We start from the raw sequence: 21,945 nt of genomic DNA, 5'->3' as shown, positions 1-21,945 counted from the left end.
AAGACAATATTAGCAATCCAAATGTTAATTAGACAAAATTTCAGCTGAGCGTATGAGGTGGAATTACAATTTATCATAGCATTATATGACTTTACATCAATTATGATTGTTTTTATGGCTTTGCTTAAACTTGCTTTGTATTCAAATATTTATAGTACATCAAACACTATATCATCATCTCAAAGTTCTCAAATTTAAACAATGCTTATGCAATATTAATCATCACATACTGTATTGATCATATTGGTCAAAACCGTCAACAATTTTGTATTGCATAAAAATTCACCATGTAATCACAAAAATCTAAGGACAAAAGTATTAATTTCTCAGTTTTTCACATCACAAACAAAGTTTAGGCACTTAAGCTCAAAATTGAAATTTTGAAGACCCCCCCCCCACCACCACACCCCCCTACATAAAATTTGAAGTAATACTGCTTTAGTGTAAGTTTAGAAATAACTTTATTTTGCCCATCACTCATGTAAATACACAGATATTATGAATGGATAGATACATATGTATTTAACTAAGAGTACCAGTCAACTGAAAAGCTGTTGGGTGCTCCATTCCTTTAGTACTTTCACTTCCAAATTTCATTCCATCATCTGAAATGATTTAAAGGAACACCCCGCTTAAAAAAGAGGCAAATTTCCCCCTAAAAACTCCCCTAGAGTTAAACAGTTGAGTTTTACAGTTTTTCGAATCCATTCAGCTGATCTCTGTGTCTAGCGGTAGCACTTTTAGCTTAGATTAGCATAGATCATTGAATCTGATTAGACCGTTAGCATCTTTCCCAAAAATTACCAAAGAGTTTCGATATTTTTCCTATTTAAAACTTGACACTTCTGTAGTTATTTTGTATACTAAGAATGACGGAAAATGAATATTTGCCATTTTTATGGACTAATATGGCTAGGAACTATACTCTTATTCCAGCATAATAATCAAGGAGCTTTGTTGCCGTACCATAGGTGCAGCAGGTGCTATGATATTATATATACCGGTATAGTAAAGTGATATTATAGCCTGAAGATAGTCCCCAGCTAGTTTGTGTAGTTGCAGCAATAGCAGAGGTGTAGGAGACTATTTTCAGGTGCTGTGTAATATCACTGCGCCTGCTTCACCCATTGTACAGCATCAAAGTTCCTTGATTATTATCAAGAATGAGAGTATAGTTCCTAGCCATATCAGCCTAGAAAAAAAAATATATACATTCTTAGTACAAGATGTAACTACAGAAGAGTAAAGTTTAAAATAGGAATAATATAGAAACTCTTCAGTCATTTTTGAGCTAGATGCTAACGGTCTAATCAGATTCAATTATCTATGCTAAGCTAAGCTAAAAGTGCTACCACCAGACCCGGAGATCGATTGAATGGATTCGAAAATGGTAAAACTCAACTGTTTAACTCTAGGGGAGTTGGAAAATGAGCCTAATTAAAAAAAAGTGGGGTGTTCCTTTAAGACAGGAATGAGAGATACAGGGAGGGATGAATGATTGGTAAAGAGTTCTGAAAAGTGCACTAAACTCTCGAACACATCTACTCACATAAACACCAGCTGGCAGCTCTGATAACAGTGGAGTCTGTAAAAGTTCATGAACACTGCAGTCTAGACAGATGATGATGGTGCTGAAGATGATGATGATGATGATGATGATGAAGACACCCTTTATCTCAAGAAATTACAGCTTTTGCTAATTGATTGTGAAAAGAGTGCGATAACTGGTTCTCCTCTATAAACGCAAATGACTTGGACTATTCATTCATTTATTGGATTTTGCTAAACGAATCACACAAAATTAAATATCAGTCCCAGAGAATAAACATATAAAATATTGCATTTGCAAATAACAATTAATGTGGTTAATTATATTCAATAGTACAGCAAGCACTCCAAATCGTTGAGCTGGATACTGATTATTTGCCGTTCTAGACTTAAAAAAAAAAAGATTGGACCTAAATTTAAGATTTATGTATTGACATTGCACATAAAAACTACAGAGTTTTAACATAATCCAATGAATGTAATGCACATTTGCCAATCATACATGAATGAAAAGAAACAGGTTAGATTTCTGCACTCAACAAAAACATTTTTGTTGTTGTCGTTCTAGTTATCCTATAAAAACCCTCATATGTGTTACATGAAGTTTATAAGATTGTTAAAACTTTTTCATCCAAATGGACAGTGGGACGTTTTATATGCAATTCAGCAACATAAATCTTACATTTAGTCCTAAAATATTTTGTTAAGAATAGATTTCTGACTTTGTCTACAAGTATATTCAATAAAATGAAAATGCTGAAGTAACAATCAGAAAGGAACCAGCGTTCAGGCCAAGCAAATATAAAGCTTTGTTTCGTCCTTCTTTTAAAGTTACTGTGCAACACAAGGCTTATGCTATCGTGAGCTTTAAAGTACAGTACCAGGATCGTGATCGATTTATTATTGCATATTTTCACCAAATGTCCTTTCCTGAGTCTGTGGACATTCCCCATAGATGTCCACTTCCTCTCTGGAAGTTGTGTCTCTTTGCTCTTAAAGTCCATCTTCTTCATACAGTGTATTGGAAATGGCTTAAATCTACAGTACATCAAGTCTATATGTACTGCTTTTGAGAGTGCATGCAGAATATTGCACTACTTTCCCATTACAAACTACTGCTTGGAAAGCCCTGCTACTCAGACTTCAGTGGATATAAATATGCAGTGCCACAGTGCAGCTGCAGTCAAGTTCTCATGTTATCATTCGGATGCCCAATAAATAAGGGTTTGTTCCCAGAAAATGAACAACGGCGTGCGCGATAAAGAAATCAAATGGAGACCGGGCAGATGATGATCTTGTCCTCCAGCATTACGCTGACCACCAGGAACACAAAGTAGAGCAGGAACATGAGGAAACCCAGCAGCTTGCTCATCTTCCACTTGCACACAGCGATGGAGATGATGACGAAGAGGAGCATGAGGAAGAGCAGAACGATGGCGCAGAACAGGCCGTTGCTGCTCACGGTCACTGGAGTCAGGTCGTTCAGGAATGAAAAGAGCAGCCATGGAAAAGGCAGGCTGGGGACAGTGAACAGACACAGGGAGATATTTCAAAAAGTAGTTTTACATTAGGGAGTCTATCATATGATGTTTCTTGTGTTACTGATGAAGATCTCTCACCCCACAGTGATGTCAAATATGTTGGAGCCGACTGAGCTGGAGACGGCCATGTCGCCGAGACCCTTCCGAGCAACAATAACACTGGTGATGAGATCAGGAATGGAGGTACCAGCCGCTAGAATAGTCAAACCCATGATCTCTTCTGTGATTCCAATAGTCTCACCAACCTGTGGGAGAAATTTGCACTTGGTGTTTGAAACTTTTTATGAAAATACTATGATAAAACAGTGTTAAATTAGCATTTCCTCAGCTGTTTTCTAATATCTTACATTAATTTATTATGATTTTACTCTAGTAGTACTACAGGTATCTTTGTAAGGGCAATTTAACAGGAAAACAGGCAGTAAAATAATTTGTCCTTCTAAGATCACAAAATCACATCTATAGTTTGTGTAAAATTGAAATCCCAGAGAGCACAACATCTGTTAGGAGCTTTTGTCATTTTATACTTTTTTTTTTTTTACTTTTTTTTTTTCCAGTAAATTGTTAGGTTACAATCCTAATGACATCTTATTTTTAGTTAATTCTTAATTCTAATATTCTTATTATTATTTCAATGGAGCCCCTTACATGACTTTCAAGAAAAAATAAATAAATTGTGCACACGATTAACTAATACATTCCCTCGATGTACTAAAATGTGCACAAGAATCACGATTACTATTTCATTCCCTCAATTTGCCAATTCGTTCCCTCGATTTGCTAAATCGTGTGCACAATTCATAAACTGAGGGAACAAAATAGTAATTCATGCGCACAATTTATTAATCGAGAGAACTAAATAGTAAACTGGCGCAAAATTAATAAATCGAGGGAATGAAATAGTAAATCGTGTGCATAATTTATAAATCGAGGGAAAGAAAAAGTAAATTGTGTGCACAATTTATAAATTGAGGGAACTTAATAGTAAATTGTGTGCAAAATGTATAAATCGAGGGAATTAAATAGTAAATAGTGTGCAATATTTTTAAATCGAGGGAATGAAATTGTAAATTATGTGCAAAATTTATAAATCAAGGGAACGAAATAGAAAAATGAACAAAAAAACATTTAGTTATCATATTGACATATAGGAATATTAAAAATTTTTGGTATTTCTCAGATAATTATTATAAAGTTGTCTAGTTTCAAACGTTTCTTATTCCCAGAAACTCATAGTACTGATTTACTATGTTAAGTAACCATAATCGATTTAGTTGTCTCTAGTTCTGGTAGCGAATCAATGCAATGATTTTAGATGAGTTTCTACAGAGGGAGCTGAAGAAGAGCTACAGAACAGTTGCCTCTAATGGAAAACACAAGAATAGCTTATTGGCTTTGGGATTTGGCTGGTTTTTAATGAACGTCTCTGAGATATAGATTTAGAGCAGTGTTATAAGGAGAGATCACTCCTCTATCTCTCGCAGTTATTTTCTTTTTTGGACATACATTCAGCATGCCATAGCATTACTTACAGTAATATAAAAACCACTGGTGAAAAAAAACTGCATTATAACAGAAAAGCCCAGGATGTGTGAAACTGGTTGAGTGTGTTCTGTTGGTGAAGATGAGGTACCTGATGAGCCCACCAGACCATCAGGTAAGAGAAAATAGCAATCCAAGAAATAGATCCCAAAAATGTGATCGGAAATAACTTTTTTGATGTCTATGGAACAAGAGAGGATAGAAAGGAAATTTAGGAAGGGACAGCTTGCTATTGAAATATTTAAAAAACACCAGTCCGTTTGTTTCAACACACTGAAGACACTTTATATTATCTATCTAAGTGATATTAACTGGCTGATGAAGCTAACGTCTTCATTAGAGCTGCATTATAGCTAAATCAAATTTGTTTATTTTGCATTAAATGGATGTAAAAAAAAATAGTAAAAAAAATAAATAAAACGTACATCTCTGCGAACATCTGGCAGCGACAGCCACAATGGAAAGACGATGGGGAAGATGAAGAGGTATGTTGCTTGCTTCCTCGGTGTGTCTGGCCAAGCCAAGCTCAGAGGCTGGTCTTCATCTTCCTCCTCCTCCTCAGCAGCCTTTGAGATTAGAACCACAAAAACATGATGGCATTCAGTTGCCTGTGATATTGTAATATTAGAATTTTAAGGATTCCATTATATTTGAATAAATCACGATGATCTAGCCGTGTTGCGACAGCACCTCAGCTCCAGCACTGCCATTCATAGGTGGAGTGACTTCAACCTCCACATTAGTGCTGTTCTGAAGATTCTTGTCAACTAGAAAATGAAACAACAGAAATCTGAAATGAAATATTATTTCATTATTATAACATGTAATGGTGTGATTTAAACACTGAAATCCACATAAACCACAACACTAACAGCATATAATCCCTTTACTTTTCATATACTTGCGCAAACAGAGTTGGAATGGAAAGACCACTCTTCAGTGGTTAAAAATTCCAACCCTACAGCGATTATGCTGATTTTACTCAGAAATATGTCTCATTATTGAAGTAAAATGGGTAAGGAATGATTTTACACAAAATATTAAACATACCAACACCATTTGCCTCATCTTGTCCCTTTTTTCTTGCAATCTTGTGTAGAATTGATGCCTTCTCCTTGAACCTCCCTAGAATATATGCCATATTTTATTAATACAACTTAACGAATCTATGATGGAAGTCAATTGTGTATATTTGTAATTTTGGAGTGTATGTATTTGCACACTATTACCTTCGCTGAGAGGATCGAGAGTATGAATCATTAGCTGGAAGATGCTGTTTCTCATGAGGGTGTTGTGGAGGGAGGCGGAGCTTCCTCCCCTCTGGAGGCGGGGTTTAGCCTATAGGGATAAAAATAAGAAATTTCTTTAGATGTCTAAATGTACTGTTATGCATGTTACACTGATAGGGTCCTGATGATGATGATGCTTCTTGTTGATGATGATGATGATGCTGCTTACCGAGAGTTTATTCTCATCATCAGGGATAACCTTGAAAAAAAAGAGAGAAACAGAACTCAGTAAATTCACCTTAAAACAACTTCTTAAAGGCATTTTCAGAGAAACTCAAATACAGGAAATATACATATTTTTGCTTACACAGAAACAACACACCTGATATCAGAGCAAAAATCAGTCATTTATTTCCAGTGATGATGAATTTTACCTAGTGGTCAAGTTTTAATCTAAGTAAGATAATTGTTTTATCACCACTAAAGCAGCAACAGCAGCTCCAGCATTATCAGGACTTTTTTTTTAAAAGTATTTTATTGAAAATGTTAACAGCCATGGTTTTCTGCTCACCATATTAAGTTTAATTGTGGTATATATACAATCATACATACTGTACAGTAAACACACACTATAAGTTTGGAGTTGGATTATGTCTTGAAATGACCAAGGCTGCAATTATTTGATCAAAACAGTACTACATTGATACAGTATTATAATTTTAAATAACTGTTTTATATATATATTTAAGATGAAATTTCACCAGTCCTCAGTGTCACATGGTACTTCAGAAATCATTCTAATGTGATGATTTGGTGCTCAAAAAATCTCTTATTATTATCAATTTTGAAAACAATTGTGCTGCATAACCAAGATACTTTTTTCAGGATTCTTTAATAAATAGAAAGTTGAAACAGAAATCATTTTAAACATTAAACATGTCCTCACTTTTGACTCAGTTTAATTTGCCTTTGCTTGTATTTGTTTGTGTAGATCAACGGACAGTGCTGAATATTTACCAAGTTTATACGTCTGCATTAACAAAGATTTGACTGCCTTTAATTACTATAAATACAGGAAATAATATGAAAGAGTCAGTTGTTAAATCTGATCATATTTGTAATAAATAAATAAATAGAATGGGAAAACCTCATTGCTTAAAAAAATTTTTTAATTAAATAATGCAGTATGCAGTATGCAGTAAATAAATGGAGTGTAACAACAATAAGAGGGCATTTAAGGCCACCTTTAGTTCAATCAGTTCAATCTATCCCCACCATACAGGTAACCAAGAACATGTTAAGCTGTTACACAGCACCGCTAAAAACAGCTAAGACTTATGCCTGAACCTAAATAGCACTTCTTGACTATTGTATAGGAGGCCAATAATAGAATTTTGACCCATCTCTAAAATACCATCAATAACAGTTTCTAAGAAACCATTGAAACTAAAAGATGAAAATGACAAAATCTGCCCTCAATATCTCAGCAGGAACTCAATCAGTCTACTGTACATAAATCAGTATAACGTCAGATAAATAGACTGCCTGTTACATCACAAAAGCATAAGAGCACATAAGACGGAAGAAAGTTTCTGTTGGTCTCCTGGCTCGATGCCTTAACTAATGAAGATCATTCAGTATGATGTAACAGAGAGACTGAAGATGCTGAATCATCGTTGTGTTTAAAAGACCCAATTAAACATCAAATGTGTTTTCAAGAACTGCACAGTTGCTTTTGTCTGATCATTGTATGCCAGATTTTAAACAAAACTGTACCGAGTTTAATTCTATATCCAATAAATAACCAGTAAATCAACCATATCATTCTAAACTAAAATTTATGAAGAAAGGTGAATTGATTTGAATCCATCATTAATGGCTGATATTATATACACTGTGTGTGTGGGGGGGGGGGCATGTTTTTTTTGTGACATATCAGGACACAACTCTGTATAATGACATGGGTATGAAACAGGTATTACAAGGAGAGGGTGACTAATGAGGACATAACCCATGTCCCCATTTTTCTAAATGCTTATAAATCGTACAGAATGAGTTTTTTTTTTGAGAAAGTAAAAATGCACAAAGTTTCCTGTGAGGGTTAGGGTTAGGTGTATGGGCTGGTGTAGGGAGTAAAAATCATTACGCCTAAGGGATGTCCCCACTTTTCACAAAAACAAACGTGTGTGTGTGTGTACATATATGTGTATGTATAAGTATAGTATAAATATACATATTTGAACCCTCTGCATATTTGAACCCTTTTCAGCATTGGCTGTATGATTTTGAAATCTATCTATTTAACACTGAGGACAAGGGACTCATGCATAACTATTACAAATGGTGAAAATGTACTGATGCTCAAGAAGACCACACAATGAGACGGGGGGTGTAAACTTTTCAAATTGGATGATCAGGGTAAATGGTACTTCTTTTGTTTTCTGCTAACATGTAAGTATTTATGTAGCTTCTGAAGCACAGAGTTTGTCCCTCCTCTGCAAACCTTATTGCTGACACAACACATGAAGGTATGGCTTTCCTAATGTTCCTGCCTAGTATTCCGTACGCCCAGCAGTATGTATGTATGCTATCTGCAGCACAAAAGGATTCAGACAGGATGCTTCAAACCCTGGATGGAGTGTGAGGCAGGTAATGTCTTCTGGGGGATCTAGGTTTTGGACAAGGGACCAATAGGCATCGACCTCCCTACAGCACACACTCTCCACTGCTGATGGCATAGCCTCACATCTACCACACAAGCACCTGTTAAACAAATGTGCTAAGATAAACTCACTCTCCTTCCCTCCTTGTAGCTTTAGTGGTTGGTGTAAGACCTTGTAAGAAATGACATGTAGACTACTTACTTCCTAAAACTTGGGTAAATATAAACTGTAAAAAGACTCACCCCCTGTACAGTATAGGCTGTCAATTAGATGCATGTATCTTCATGCCTTACAACCAGTATCCCTCCACGTGACAATAAAACATCCTTGTTACAATGACTGTATTTATATGAACAGCATATTCCCGTCCTAGCCGGAAGACTAACTGCTTTCATACAGGTACTCCACAGTACATGTGAGCTCATTTACATTATCTCCGTCGGAAATACTAAGAGGTGAGTAGTATAACAGCCGACTAAGTTCGGAATTCCAGCTGTCCGGTTATGTTGTTCAGATATACGGCCCAAACGCTTGACATCTGCAGAAACGGAACATGGACATCTAGATCTAAAAGCAGTTATTGATTAAACATCGGCTAGCAATTTCTACAAAATGTCACGATAAACTATGTTGTGTGGAAATGCACAGAATTTCTATCCCTATCCAGACTAGCTGACCGCCTACATCCTACAACATTCATTTAAAATCTGGGATCTAAATTAATTATTTAAGACATGTTGCTGGCATAGATGGTGACAATCTACATGGGTGCTTGAAAAACAACAATGTCGACAGCAATATTGCTAAATATGATTTATTAAAGATACTGCAATGTGATAAACATAGAGACAACGTTAGCCACAATTAGCTATCGCCTGTGGTCACTCACCAAGACACCTGCCCAAATTCTCAACTGATTCTCCTCACACCACAACTCTATCTCTCTCCTCTGTCCATTTACCCTTCCCCTTAACTCTCCCTGACCACTCTCTCGCCTAGGCGGCTCGAAATTATACGGCAATGGCCCATCGTAAGAGTTGACATTTATGCCAACTGCAACCTCTTCACTGTCTGACTCCATTACAAAGAGACGATGTTTACCTGCCGTTGCGTCACTTCTGATCAGAGCGTTTTTCACAACGGAAGTAATTTTAATCACAATTTCTTTTTAAAAACTGTTTTAATGCCAATTTATGATTAATTTCTTCATGCAAGTCCAGTTGCTGAACTATTTATCTACACGTTCATTCACAATGATCTTCAACTTGAAAGATGGGCTTTAATGAAAAAATATGATTGTTAAACAATATGAGAAAAATATACACATCATCATCCTGTTTAGAATTGACTTCCCCCAGCTCTTAAAGCATTGTGTTGCCTTCTTGAGCATCAGTAAATGTTTCCACCTTTTGTCTCTCAGTTCCTCAGTTGTCCTCAGTGTGAAAATATGGATCTCAAAATCAAACAGTCACTTTTGGTAAAACCAAAGAATGTACAGGAGGCGGTGGATTTTTCTGAAGAACAGCATGTGGTTAAACTACTCAGGACTAACCAAGGCACTCATGAACAACTATCACAAAAACAGTCGTGGATCATGCAGAAAATTACCAATTGTATTAAGGTTGAAAATGCCTTTAAGGGAAATTTTTATAAATTCAGTTATTATTTTGTCTTGTGGAGAATATGCAAACATCTGTTATGTGAAATAGCTTATTCAGAACAGTACTAAATAAAAAAGTAACATGCAAATTTCATGATCCCTCTTAATTTGTTTAAATTATTAACATTTTGCACATTCTGCAAAGGGTGAGTAAATTTACGAGCACAACTGTAGCTACATACATAATTGACTATGACACACACACACACACACATATGAATATAATACATTTACATTTAGTAATTTAGCAAATGCTTTTATTTTAAAGGTGAAAAAGTTATGGCAGCACTAGCGGTGTCCTCAAGAGAAAATCAGTTGGCCCAGCAGAGACACACGAGCAGCCTTAATTAAACCTAATCAGCCCAGAGCATAGAGGATTAAGCACATTTCCTTCATGGTTAGCGGGCTCTGCCATTCGCTCTCTGTTCACGTTCCTCCCTTCCCAGCTTTGGTCTTTCTGCAGGTGGAAGATAAGCTCTGGCCTATAGCCAGCATTGCCTGTGGAAATACAGCTGAGCTCTGTGTGCTCAACGAGCTTTAAAGCAGAGGTCAGCCAACCAGAGACCAGCTCGCTGAAGCTATCTGACATTACCGGACGTCCTGCTGCTAGGACAACAATCTTAAACGTCTGAGATAAGGCTGTTCGCACTAAGAATTAAAACTGAACTACATTAGCCTCCAGACAAATGGATGGCAACATTATTCTAACCCACCTTCTAAATACTGTCCAATTAAAGTAGGATGGATTCTTATTTCCTGTTGATGTTTTATCAGTCATAAGATGAAAAAAATTGCCCAGAATCTGATCCCAGCGATATCATTTCTCTGTCATTATTGTTATAGTTATAGTTGTGGTGTGGACTTCGCTATGCTCTTACAGTTGAAAAACTTGATAGTTACAGAAATTATAAAGATGAAAAAATGGTGTAGAAACAATTTCCAGTCAGAAATTGCTAGTACATTTCATAATTACAAAGAAATGGCATTGGAGTAACATTGAAACAAACGTAATAAAATAAGACTGAAATAGAGTTTTCCTGCAAAAGATTCTGCAATATTTACAAATTAAAGTTATATTTTACTACCAGATGGAACTATATTCTCACATTATAAAATTCATTACATGCCAATCATGTGAACACCATTTTAAACATTAAGCAGTGCATCAAACAGTCAAAACTACACACAAGACCTTAAAATCATCAGACTCTCAAAACTGAATCCTGAATCAAAAAGAGCACACACTTTTAAACAAGTTGAAAGAAATATTGAACTGATCATTTAATTTATCAGAAGAGATCTTTAAGCACTATCTGAGACCAAAAACTAAAGCAGAAAAGTATTAGCTGGAAGATTAGCAATGCCCTTGTTTTGGCCTTCAGTTGTCTGGAGTCTGGCGAGCTACCATATGTGTTGCATTAAAAAAAAAAAAGATTTCTTACAGATGTTTCACCAGGCGTGCACACAGTGCTTAAATTCTAACCTGTCGACACCATGTGAAAATGTTAGAAAATAAACAACTGACCTTGTGAATCCTTCAATTTAAAACTTTATGCATGACTACAATTTGATTGTGGGGGGAATAAACCTAGAGAAATATTTTCCAGTACTGAAAATCCAAAACATAATTCAAAAATATTATATAAATTAGTAATCGGATTTGACATGTATTTTACACAAGACATGAATGCTGAAAAGGAAGTCCTGGGGATCAAGGGCAGTCTTACTAAAGAGCTGCTAATGAACTTTGCAGAGTAACAGTTTAACAATCAGTTGGACCAATTGGCATGCAATGCTGGATCCATGCAATGCCACCATTACAGTTTTATCTATTTTATCTACTTTATCTAGTGGAAAGAACGTGTATATATAACTTCTACATTTTAAGCAGTGATGCAAAAGTCACAATTTTCTGCTTGGATATTCATACTTTTCTTCCACTTTCAATTAAATCATTAAAAACGTAATCGTTTCACTTAAGATTTACAAATTAATATATTAAACATAACAAACTTTTGTAGCAGCAGGAACTCAATCAGTCTACTGTATATAATTCAGTATAACATCAGATATATAGACCACCTGTTACATCACAAAAGCATCAGAGCACATAAGACAGAGCAAAGTTCTTGTTGGTCTCCTGGCTCTATGCCTTAAATAATGAAGATCATTCAGTATGATGTAACAGAGATACTCAAGATGCTGAATCATCTTTGTGTTTGAAACATCCAGTTGAACATTAATTTCAGTTTTGCAAACTGTGACAGACAGTTTTAAAAAAGTCATAAATCATGTGGACTTCATTGCAGGTTTATTCATGTGGGTCATCTAGGAACTTGAATTGCCTATAGGGTGTCTCTTAGCAAGAGTCCAGTAGTTAAACAGAGAAGGCAGGCCAGCACGCTAAAGAGCCTAAAATTGACAGGTAACCACTTTTAGAGACGGAGGCATAAGGATTCACAAATTAACTCACACAACACATGATGCCAGGTTCTTACACTCTCCTTTCTTTACTTTTCATATAGAGTTAAATATGGTTTGAATTACACCAGCAAAGATTTGCCTTACTACAGAGATTACTAAGTAGCGTTTACTGTTTACTCACTATACTTTGCCAAACTCTAAGAGTTTTCCTTAGAGTTTACTAAGGCACTGAGAATATTATACAGTATTACAAAATGCAAAATAGGTTTGATAATTCAATAACTTTTAATAGATGGGAGTTTGTTTTGTTTTTTTTTCACTGGGATGTCACAATACAGAAGAAAATATCTGTGGCTAGTTTCACTGCAACTTTAAGTACACTTTGGCTCATCTTCCAAATACTTCTAGCAATCACACTGAATTTTCTTCAGATTTTCCTCAGTTTATAAAATTAAAGGTGAACATTTTATTTTTTATTATTCACTAGTTTTACACTTAAAGAATTACAAATTATACTTAAAAAAATGTACACTGAGATAAAGACCACAACAGAAAAGCTGTTTTTATGGTGAATTATGGTAACACTTTATTTTAAGGACCAATTCTCATTAGCTAGCATGCATATTACTAGTATGTCGGCTGTTTATTAGGATTTATAAAGTACATATTAATGTCTTAATCTGCATGACCATATTTTAGATCTCTTGATCCAATCCCCATACCTAAATTTAACAAGTACCTTATTACATAAAGAGCAGCATATTAAGAGTTTATGAAGGCAAACTAGAAGTTAATAGTTAATAGTGATAATTGGACTGTAAAATAAAAATATGACTGGAATTATGTAATTATATTACAGATGAACGGCTGCTTATTTAAATGTCATATCCAAATTTGCTGTCAATTTTCTATGAAAATAATTTAATATATCCATAGCAGCATCACTCATCACTCATTAATTCATTAAAATATGCCTTCCAGGAAATTGTGTGATGTAGGACAGATAGTGAAAAGGGTTGTTGTAATGTACAATATTCTCTCAAAAGTCTTCTTCAGAAGGCAGGTCACTCCCCTAAGCACTAAGAGTCTTCTTACTTTGGTTGGCGTCACCCCTTCTAAGCAGCTGATTTGGGATTACAAAGGATTTCAGGTTGGGAGTCACAAACCACAAGCAGAAATGCAGGTATCCACCATGTTTCTACATTAAATACTAAGTGACTAGGGTCTTCCTGCAAAAAATAAATGTCATTCAAAAACCTGAAGAGCTTCCCACAACACTCCATATCTGAGCACAGTTTAAAAAGAACAGGACACTCATCTATACTTAGAGGTACTAAAAGGATCACATCTTATTGGATTAACCCGAGCTTCAGCTCTACCACAATTCATTTTAATTTTAGAAGTCTTAAACCAAAGCCATTTTTTATTCCAATCCAGAAGGGTGAAAATCCAATGTGAATTGTTCTATAATATGTTTTTTTTCTATATGGCTCTAACTGGCCTCATTAGGGCCTCTTAAATGATCAATAATACATAATACCTGCATTGCATATAATAATACATTATTAATATAACCTGCAGCAATGGGTCAATATTATTCACTATTCAGGTGCATCTCAATAAATTAGAACGGCATGGAAAAGTTCATTTATTTCAGTAATTCAACTAAAATTATGAAACTTGTGTATTAAATAAATTCAATGCACACAGACTGAAGTAGTTTAAGTATTTGGTTCTTTTAATTGTGATGATTTTGTGATGATCTCAACAAATTAGAATACTTCATAAGACCAATAAAAAATTTTTTTAGTGAATTGTTGGCAATCTGGAAAGTGTTCATTTACTGTACATGTACTCAGTACTTTAGTAAGGTCTTCTTTTGCTTTAATTTCTGCCTCAATTCAGTGTGGCATGGAGGTGATCAGTTTGTGGCACTGCTGAGGTGGTCTGGAAGCCCAGGTTTCTTTGACAGAGGCCTTCAGCTCATCTGCATTTTGTGGTCTCTTGTTTCTCATTTTCCTCTTGACAATACCCCATAGATTCTCTATGAGGTTCAGGTCTGGTGAGTTTGCTGGCCAGTCTAGCACACCAACACCATGGTCATTTAACCAACTTTTGGTCTTTTTGGTAGTGTGGGCATGTGCCAAATCCTGCTGGAAAATGAAATCAGCATCTTCAAAAAGCTGGTCAGCAGAAGGAAGCACGAAGTGCTCCAAACTTTCCTGGTAAACGGGTGAAGTGACTTTGGTTGTCAAAAAACACAATGGATCAACACCAGCAGATGACATTGCATCCCAAATCATCACAGACTGTGGAAACTTAACACTGGACTTCAAGCAACTTGGGCTATGAGCTTCTCCACCTTTCCTCCAGACTCTAGGACCTTGAATTCCAAATGAAATGCAAAACTTGCTCTCGACTGTAAAGAGGACTTTGGACCACTGGGCAACAGTCTACTTCATCTTTTCCTTAGGCCAGGTAAGACAACTCTGACGTTGTCTGTTGTTCAGCAAATCCATTGACACGTCTGTGTGTGGTGGCTCTTGATGCCTTGACCCCAGCTTCAGTCCATTCCTCGTCAGATCAGCAGTCTTCCCCATGATTGTGTAGCCTAGTGAACCAAACTGAGAGACCATCTTGAAGGCTCAGGAAACCTTTGCAGTTGTTTTGAGTTGATTAGCTGATTGGCATGTCACCATATTCTAATTTGTTGAGAAATATTTTTACTGGGTAAAAAAGATAGAGGAAATACTGGTTAAGACTCACAAATTTAAACACAACTCTGTGAAGTAGTATTAACAAAGCTAATTGTGCCAGGAAAAGACAAAAATAGATATCTATGCCTCTTGAGATGTCTGGCTGATAAAACACAGGTTTCAGCAAAAGGGGAAAGTAAAAGATTTTAACAACTTTCTTCCTTAACTCCATCTTGCTTCATCTCTACTACTTTTTCTGCTGTCCATCTCTGTCTATACAGCAGTGGTTCTGTTCTTACTCAGCTAATGGTGCTCTCTCAGAGCAGTGTTGTCTGCTCTGTCAAGGTGACACCTGATATAATGCCTAATCCGGCTCAGAGAGGTGATAAAACTGTCTGTGTTCTTTTCATTGGGAACATTGATTCTCAGCCAACAGTTGGGTTCCGCTCCAACTGCTGTTGCAATCAGCTTCTTTTTCTGTTAAATGGGTCATGTGATGCAAACTTTTTCCTTTCTCTTTGGAGTGTTACAAGCTCTTGGTGCATGAAGAATATCTATAAAGTTTCAAAGACTAAAGTTTCAAACCCAAAGAGATTTTCTTTATCAAAGTTAAGACTCTGCCATGCCCCCCCCCCCCCCCCCCCCAAAAAAAAATGTCTCATTCAAACATGCCCCCACATGTCTACATCAATATGTGGAAATATTGGCGTAATGCCGCCCGAATGTTCACACAAAGAAAGAAGGCGTGGTTTCAGAAACTGTAGTTTGTGTTGAAGCAGCCATGTCAGAGAGATGCAGTGTGTATCTAGGCAATAGCAGAAGCAATTTATTTGGCCTTCTGAAAGTAGATGCATTTAGGAATCTTTAAGATTACTTACAACAGAACAGCAACACGTTTTATGGGACAATCGTTTTGTGAACCCAGAAGAGGAAGTAATTCTGACTTGGCTACAACAATGTTGTGTTTCTGAATCAGCTACTGTAACTATGTTTTGTTATTAGTTTAAGTATTTGCTATTGAATGTTCAAATGCAGAGTTTTGTGCATCGCGCAAGCGTGTGTGTGTGTGTGTGTGTGTGTGTGTGTGAGAGAGAGAGAGAGAGAGAGAGAGAGAGAGAGATGGTCACACAGTGGAGTCAGCTGTCTTAACCATCCGTGGCTTGTGTACTGCAAACACAAACCAGCTTCATCAATGTGTCGGTCACGTAACTCTGTTCCCCTTTTGGACTTGAACTGATGGTAAAACTAAGGACGTTATTAAGTATGTTTTCATTTATTTTGAAAGATGACGCTTGCGATTATGAAAAGGGGCGTTACATTTCCGAAGATTGCTTGCGGTATTCTGCCAATCACAATGCACTGGGTCAGCTAGCCAATCAGAGCAGACTGTGCTTTTCAGAAGAAGGGACTTTGTAGAAAATGTCACGTTTGAGAGAGGTGGGGCATAGAGGACCTACAATAATGTACAGTATTTGAAAAATAATGTGTTTTTTGAACATATTCTGTTACACCAAATACACAAAATAATGATCTTTTAAAAAGCATCATACGACACCTTTAAGTGCTCAAGATCCACAGAAATTCCCAAAATGCACCATAAAAACCAGTGAGAATGAGCTTAATAATTGGAACTGTTGGAAGATAAAAAAAGTTTTTTATGTTTGAATGCCATTATGTATGCATGCATATAATGCTTTGCAGATTATAGCATTTCCCCGAAAAAGCCATCAAAGCATTGAAATATAATTTTTTCTCCATTCACATTCTTTTTATCATCACCATGACCTTTTAGGGGCTCTGTACAAGTATATATTTAATAAGTGGTACAATACTTTTTTTTGCACAATGGCATATTTTAAGAACTAAGGTGTTATTAAATACTAGTTATTTCATTAGCACTTGGGTTCATCTTAAAATCACAAGTGGTTCTCAATCTATCTATCTTATCTATCTATCTATCTGTAAAATATTATAAACAGAAACTGAAAATGTCATTGTTTTTTCAGCATTTCAAATAATAATAGTTAATAAAAAATAATTTAATAGTATTTAATAGCAAAATAGCTAATAATATTTATTATATCATATTAATTATGTTATAAAAGTCATCCTGTGTCCCGGCACCCTGGTTGAGAACCACTGTGATATACTGATTCCTAACAGGAGTGGAAGGAGACATGAAGGAGAATGCAACCTTTGACCTGGGAAGCAGATTAATTCACCTGGAACACTTTGACTTACCTTAGGAGGAGCTTCAATGTCGTCCACTTGATTCCTGAGCAATTTAGTCTTGATTACAGTCTCTACAGTCACATTGTACTTCATGAAAGTGACATAGCTTGCGTAACAGAGTAACAGTCCAATGCTCTCGACATAGGTAATGTAGTTATCCAGGAAGAAAACGATAAGCATAATAAGTCCAATGATATAAAAGGTGACATCTCTGAACAGAGGCCACCAGGTGAGGTTGAGGATCTCGCGTGAAAAGAGAGCGCACATCCCGATGACGAACAAGATGTTGAAGACAGCAGAACCCACGATGGTCCCGATGCCCACGTTGCTGTGTGAGATGAACACACCTATCACAGAGGTGAAGAGCTCGGGAGCAGAGCCTCCAGCGGCCATAAAGGTGGCACCCGCTACGTCATCCGAGATCTGCAGTTTTTCTGTGATTACGGTGAGAGCGGGGACAAAAAACTCGTCGCAGACGATAGCAAGGGCAATGAACATGTACATCATGCCGAACATATGCAGCACGACTGCACCTTGCCTCCTCTCCTCCAGTGTGAACAGATCCTCTGGATAGTCTCCCTTGTGCTCATTGGATGAGGCCATAGCGATGGGCACATCTGCCGAAACATTGTGCTCAGAGACTGAAGATAGGACAGTTCTGTGTGGCACTGACTCTGCAAGTCCATCATGGTTGGTGAGAAAGGTGAGTGGCGTCCATCTTGGGAATGGGCCCAAAGTGAAAGTAAAGGCACTCCAAGACAGGAACAATGAGAGGGCAGAGATGCTCAGAATAAAACCAAAAATCCGAGAAGGACGTAGTTTCCTCCTTACGTGATGCACCCGATGACGCTTGCTGTTCCGCTGCAGAGGGGTACGATCTGACCCCAGTTTAACACTGGGGAGCACTGGATCCATGGTTGACGGGCAGCTCAGGGGTCCGGTGGTCTGAAAACTATGGAGTGCCGGACATGATCACACGCCCACTCTACTTAAACCTGACAGGAACAATATACTCCCCGATTCCTTGCAGGGTCCAGAGTATCTAACGGCTTCCTCATAATAATCTCTGAAACACAACAAAAAAAAAAGGTTAGATTTCTCTGGATCAGAATACATTTGCCTTTGAAAATTCTGATTTACCTCATAATTTTGAATCAAAACAGTAGTTTGACAATGGCATGGATATTCAGTTTATTTCAAATTTATCCTACGTCATTTAAGTAGGATTAATATAACATGCTTTCATCAGCCAATCAGGTAGCTGGCTGTCAGTCTCCTCGCTGCAACCTATTAACTTCCAGAGTATGTCTTTGCAGTGGCAAAGGAGTACAGTGTTTCTCAGACTGATCCCACATCTGTCCCATAAGGCTGCTGATTGTTGATTTAAAGCAACACTGTTGACTTCTCTTTAATGTTAGCACAAAAGAGTTCCAAATTCTGTTTAAATTTTGACATGTTATTCCAAATCTTTCTTATTCCAAATGAAAAATAACAAAAAAGTATTTAGAAGAATTCTGGTAAGCAAACATTTTTAGATAAAAAAAAAAAAAAAAAAAAAGAAATTAAAAAGAATAAAATGAACACTCTCAGCCATTTTAGCTACAGGTTCCCATACTGGTAACAGAAAGGTTAAGGGTAATGACAGATCCTGCGGTTTTTTGTTTGGTACACATCACAAGTTCTCTTTTCCAGTATAATAGAGCCATTGAGATGTAAGTCTAATTGGTGTGACAACTAGACTGTTACTAAACTCTTCCCACCTCATTTACATTTACATTATTAGAGCAGATGACTTTTATAGTATTGAAAAGGGTCAATGGCTACTGTTAGCTATTTGGCTACCAGCATTTTCATAATATCTTTATTTGTGTTCAACAGAAGAAAGAAACGAATAGAGATTTGGAAGAAGTGGAGGGTGAGTAAACAATGACAGAATTTTTATTTTTGGGGCCAACTATCCCACTAAAGTCACTTAAATTGGTGTATTGTCAGAATGATTCAGCCATACCTGCATTGAATAAAACAAATTCAATCTTATTAGTCTTGATAAAAACGAATTAATTTAGATGTTACCATATTAGCACATTTTATTGTGCATAAATAAGCATGATACATGCTTACACCATCACTTTAAATCACTTAATCATATCAGACAACACATACAGTTACCTTTTTCTTTTTTGAAGGCCTACTGACTACCATGTGAATCCTACAATAGAATATCATCCCATATAACTGCCAGTCCACAACAGTCTAAATATGACAGTGAGTTACAGTTAACATTGCCAATGATTGAACCCAGTATCTAAATATAACAAACCGCTTCCAAAAATTGACCAACCAAGAGAGCCACTTTTGATCCGATCTGGCATCTATAGGTTATAGGAGGACATGTGCTCATGCGTCTTAACCAGTATACAATCTGGGTGACACCTCCTGATACTCACACAATGCATGCAACTAATAGTACAGCAATTAATCATTCACACAAAACATGAGATATTAAACCAATAATCTATACGTCTTGCATTGCTTAATACTCATATAAATCAAAATGACAAAATAACAAAAACAACCAGTTATTGGTAGTTACATGTATTATTTAAAATAATTAAGCAATTCTTCCTACAAATAACACCATTCTATAGAAAGACATATGTGTGCATACTGTGAACTGGCTGTTAGCTTCAAAATGGCTCATCTAATATAATTAACATTTTAATTTAAAATATTAACACTTTGACCTACAAGTCATTAATGTTATTTGTATTTATATTTATTTTTATTCATATAGTTTATTGCATAGACTTTATTTAATATTATGAATATTTTTTATACTTATTTATCATTTATATTTACATTTTTCAAACTCCTGGCTGCTTCCTCTGATGAGTCCATCTGTCAAGCTAAGAATTTAATCGGATCTATAGGCCACAGTTATCCTGGTTTACACAGCCTTTACTTTTACCCCATCTCACACTATATGTCAGCACATACTGTATCACACACACTAATGTATATTTATTACCAGTGATCACATCTGCATCGTAGGAACATTTAGAAAACAGTGACCAGTTAAATGCACCTGTACAGTAAATGAACACCATCTGCATCAGTCACCTTGATTTTAATACAAATTTATAGATGGTAATGGGGTAAACGATCATCCAATCATTTTATGTTAATATAAAATAATCACATTATGTATTTTTTGTATGTATGCATTGTTCCTTAAGCTAGGTTTATAGATCTTTTACATTTACATGAAAAACTCTTCATCAAGAAAGAATAAAAGCATAAAAACAGGAGAGCACACAAATATCAGAATACTACTACTGAATAAATCAATTTACCTTCCCATCTGGTAGTTTAGCGTGGATGGTGAATCCTTCAGATGAATCCTACAGACTTATGGACACTAAGCACTTGCTGTTTCACTGTCATGGATCAAGAATGCTGCTTCTGCTGCCACAGGTTAAAGGCTAGGTCTGATCTTTCCTCCCTCCCCCGTCTCAATCTCTCCTTCCTTGCACCATCCCTTCTGCATTTGTTCTGTCCTTGACAAGTTGGGTACAGTACATAACCTGCAATGGTGAAAAGAACACATTATGTGTCATTGTGTGTTTGTTTTAAATTATGATTTTAAGATTTTATGCACATTTTTTTTGTATATGGGATACTGTAACTGGTCTCACAAGTTTGAAACAATTTTACTGAACTTTTAGTCTTCACTAGTTTAATTTTTAAATTATTTAAAGTACAAGCATTAAAGTGCAAATCTATCCTGTGCTGTCACTCAATATGTGTTGAAAAGAAACGGCATGCATTTAAAAGACATTAAAAAAAGCAGACTCTTTGTAAAACACGAAAAACTTCCCAAAATGATTTAACCCCTTAATCCCATCTACTTATGTTCCATTTGTATAATCATAATATTATTATTGTGACACTTCATACTTTGATTTGATGCCTTAAAGCAAATAGTATTAATTATTATTCAATTAACTATTATTTCAGAATGCAAAGACAAGATAGCTTTTATAATCCAAAGTATTATATTTGCATAACAAAATACCATATTTTCCCATACCCCTATATTTTCTAATCTCATCATCACATCAGGTATGTTAACTCAACCACTATTCTTTCTCTATGTGTTCCAGAACTCACTAATCTAGCTATGATCTCAGCTCTTGAGTGGTCATCTGTGTAGAAGGGTTAAGATTACCTTTAGCCACTCTCTTAAACCATGGTGAATATTATGTAATCTCCACACTGTTCCCCTCCCACTCCATCCCTCCCTTTCAGATAAACTCTGTTTTTCCTCAAGGGCCTGTTCCCAGAGAGCGATGCATATCAGCGAGACCCACACACAAGGACGAGATACACAAATACCATTGGGTCCTGATG

The 21,945-nt window shown here is 36.2% G+C and overlaps 1 protein-coding gene across 2 annotated transcripts; it reads right to left on the bottom strand.

Moving 5' to 3' along the window:
• Positions 1-1,752: 1,752 nt before the first annotated feature.
• Positions 1,753-21,436, bottom strand: LOC127948364 (sodium/potassium/calcium exchanger 2-like). Of its 2 annotated transcripts, none has more exons than XM_052544790.1 (10): positions 20,889-21,436; positions 17,545-18,601; positions 6,090-6,119; positions 5,861-5,969; positions 5,682-5,756; positions 5,322-5,398; positions 5,057-5,197; positions 4,723-4,812; positions 3,168-3,334; positions 1,753-3,065 (listed from the first exon to the last, which is right to left on the bottom strand). In XM_052544790.1, the coding sequence occupies exons 2-10, from the start codon at positions 18,448-18,450 to the stop codon at positions 2,816-2,818; spliced, it is 1,845 nt and encodes a 614-aa protein (XP_052400750.1). In that variant the 5' UTR covers positions 18,451-18,601; positions 20,889-21,436; the 3' UTR covers positions 1,753-2,815. The 2 variants fall into 2 exon arrangements, with proteins under 2 accessions (XP_052400750.1, XP_052400751.1); XM_052544791.1 differs by having other exon boundaries at positions 5,057-5,194.
• Positions 21,437-21,945: the final 509 nt, after the last annotated feature.

The sequence above is a fragment of the Carassius gibelio genome, chromosome B1, assembly GCF_023724105.1.
Source record: "Carassius gibelio isolate Cgi1373 ecotype wild population from Czech Republic chromosome B1, carGib1.2-hapl.c, whole genome shotgun sequence".
NCBI lineage: Eukaryota > Metazoa > Chordata > Actinopteri > Cypriniformes > Cyprinidae > Carassius > Carassius gibelio.
Note: the sequence above shows the minus strand (reverse complement) of the source record. Positions and strands in the feature narration are given on the sequence as shown.

Excerpts from the sequence above, each read along its gene's own strand:
- LOC127948364 (XM_052544790.1), bottom strand. The coding sequence starts at position 18,450 with ATGGATCCAGTGCTCCCCAGTGTTAAACTGGGGTCAGATCGTACCCCT. Across the intron at positions 4,813-5,056 it reads TGCCAGATGTTCGCAGAGAT|ACATCAAAAAAGTTATTTCC; the intron begins GTACGTTTTATT and ends CTTGTTCCATAG. Across the intron at positions 3,335-4,722 it reads TGGTCTGGTGGGCTCATCAG|GTTGGTGAGACTATTGGAAT; the intron begins GTACCTCATCTT and ends TTTCTCCCACAG.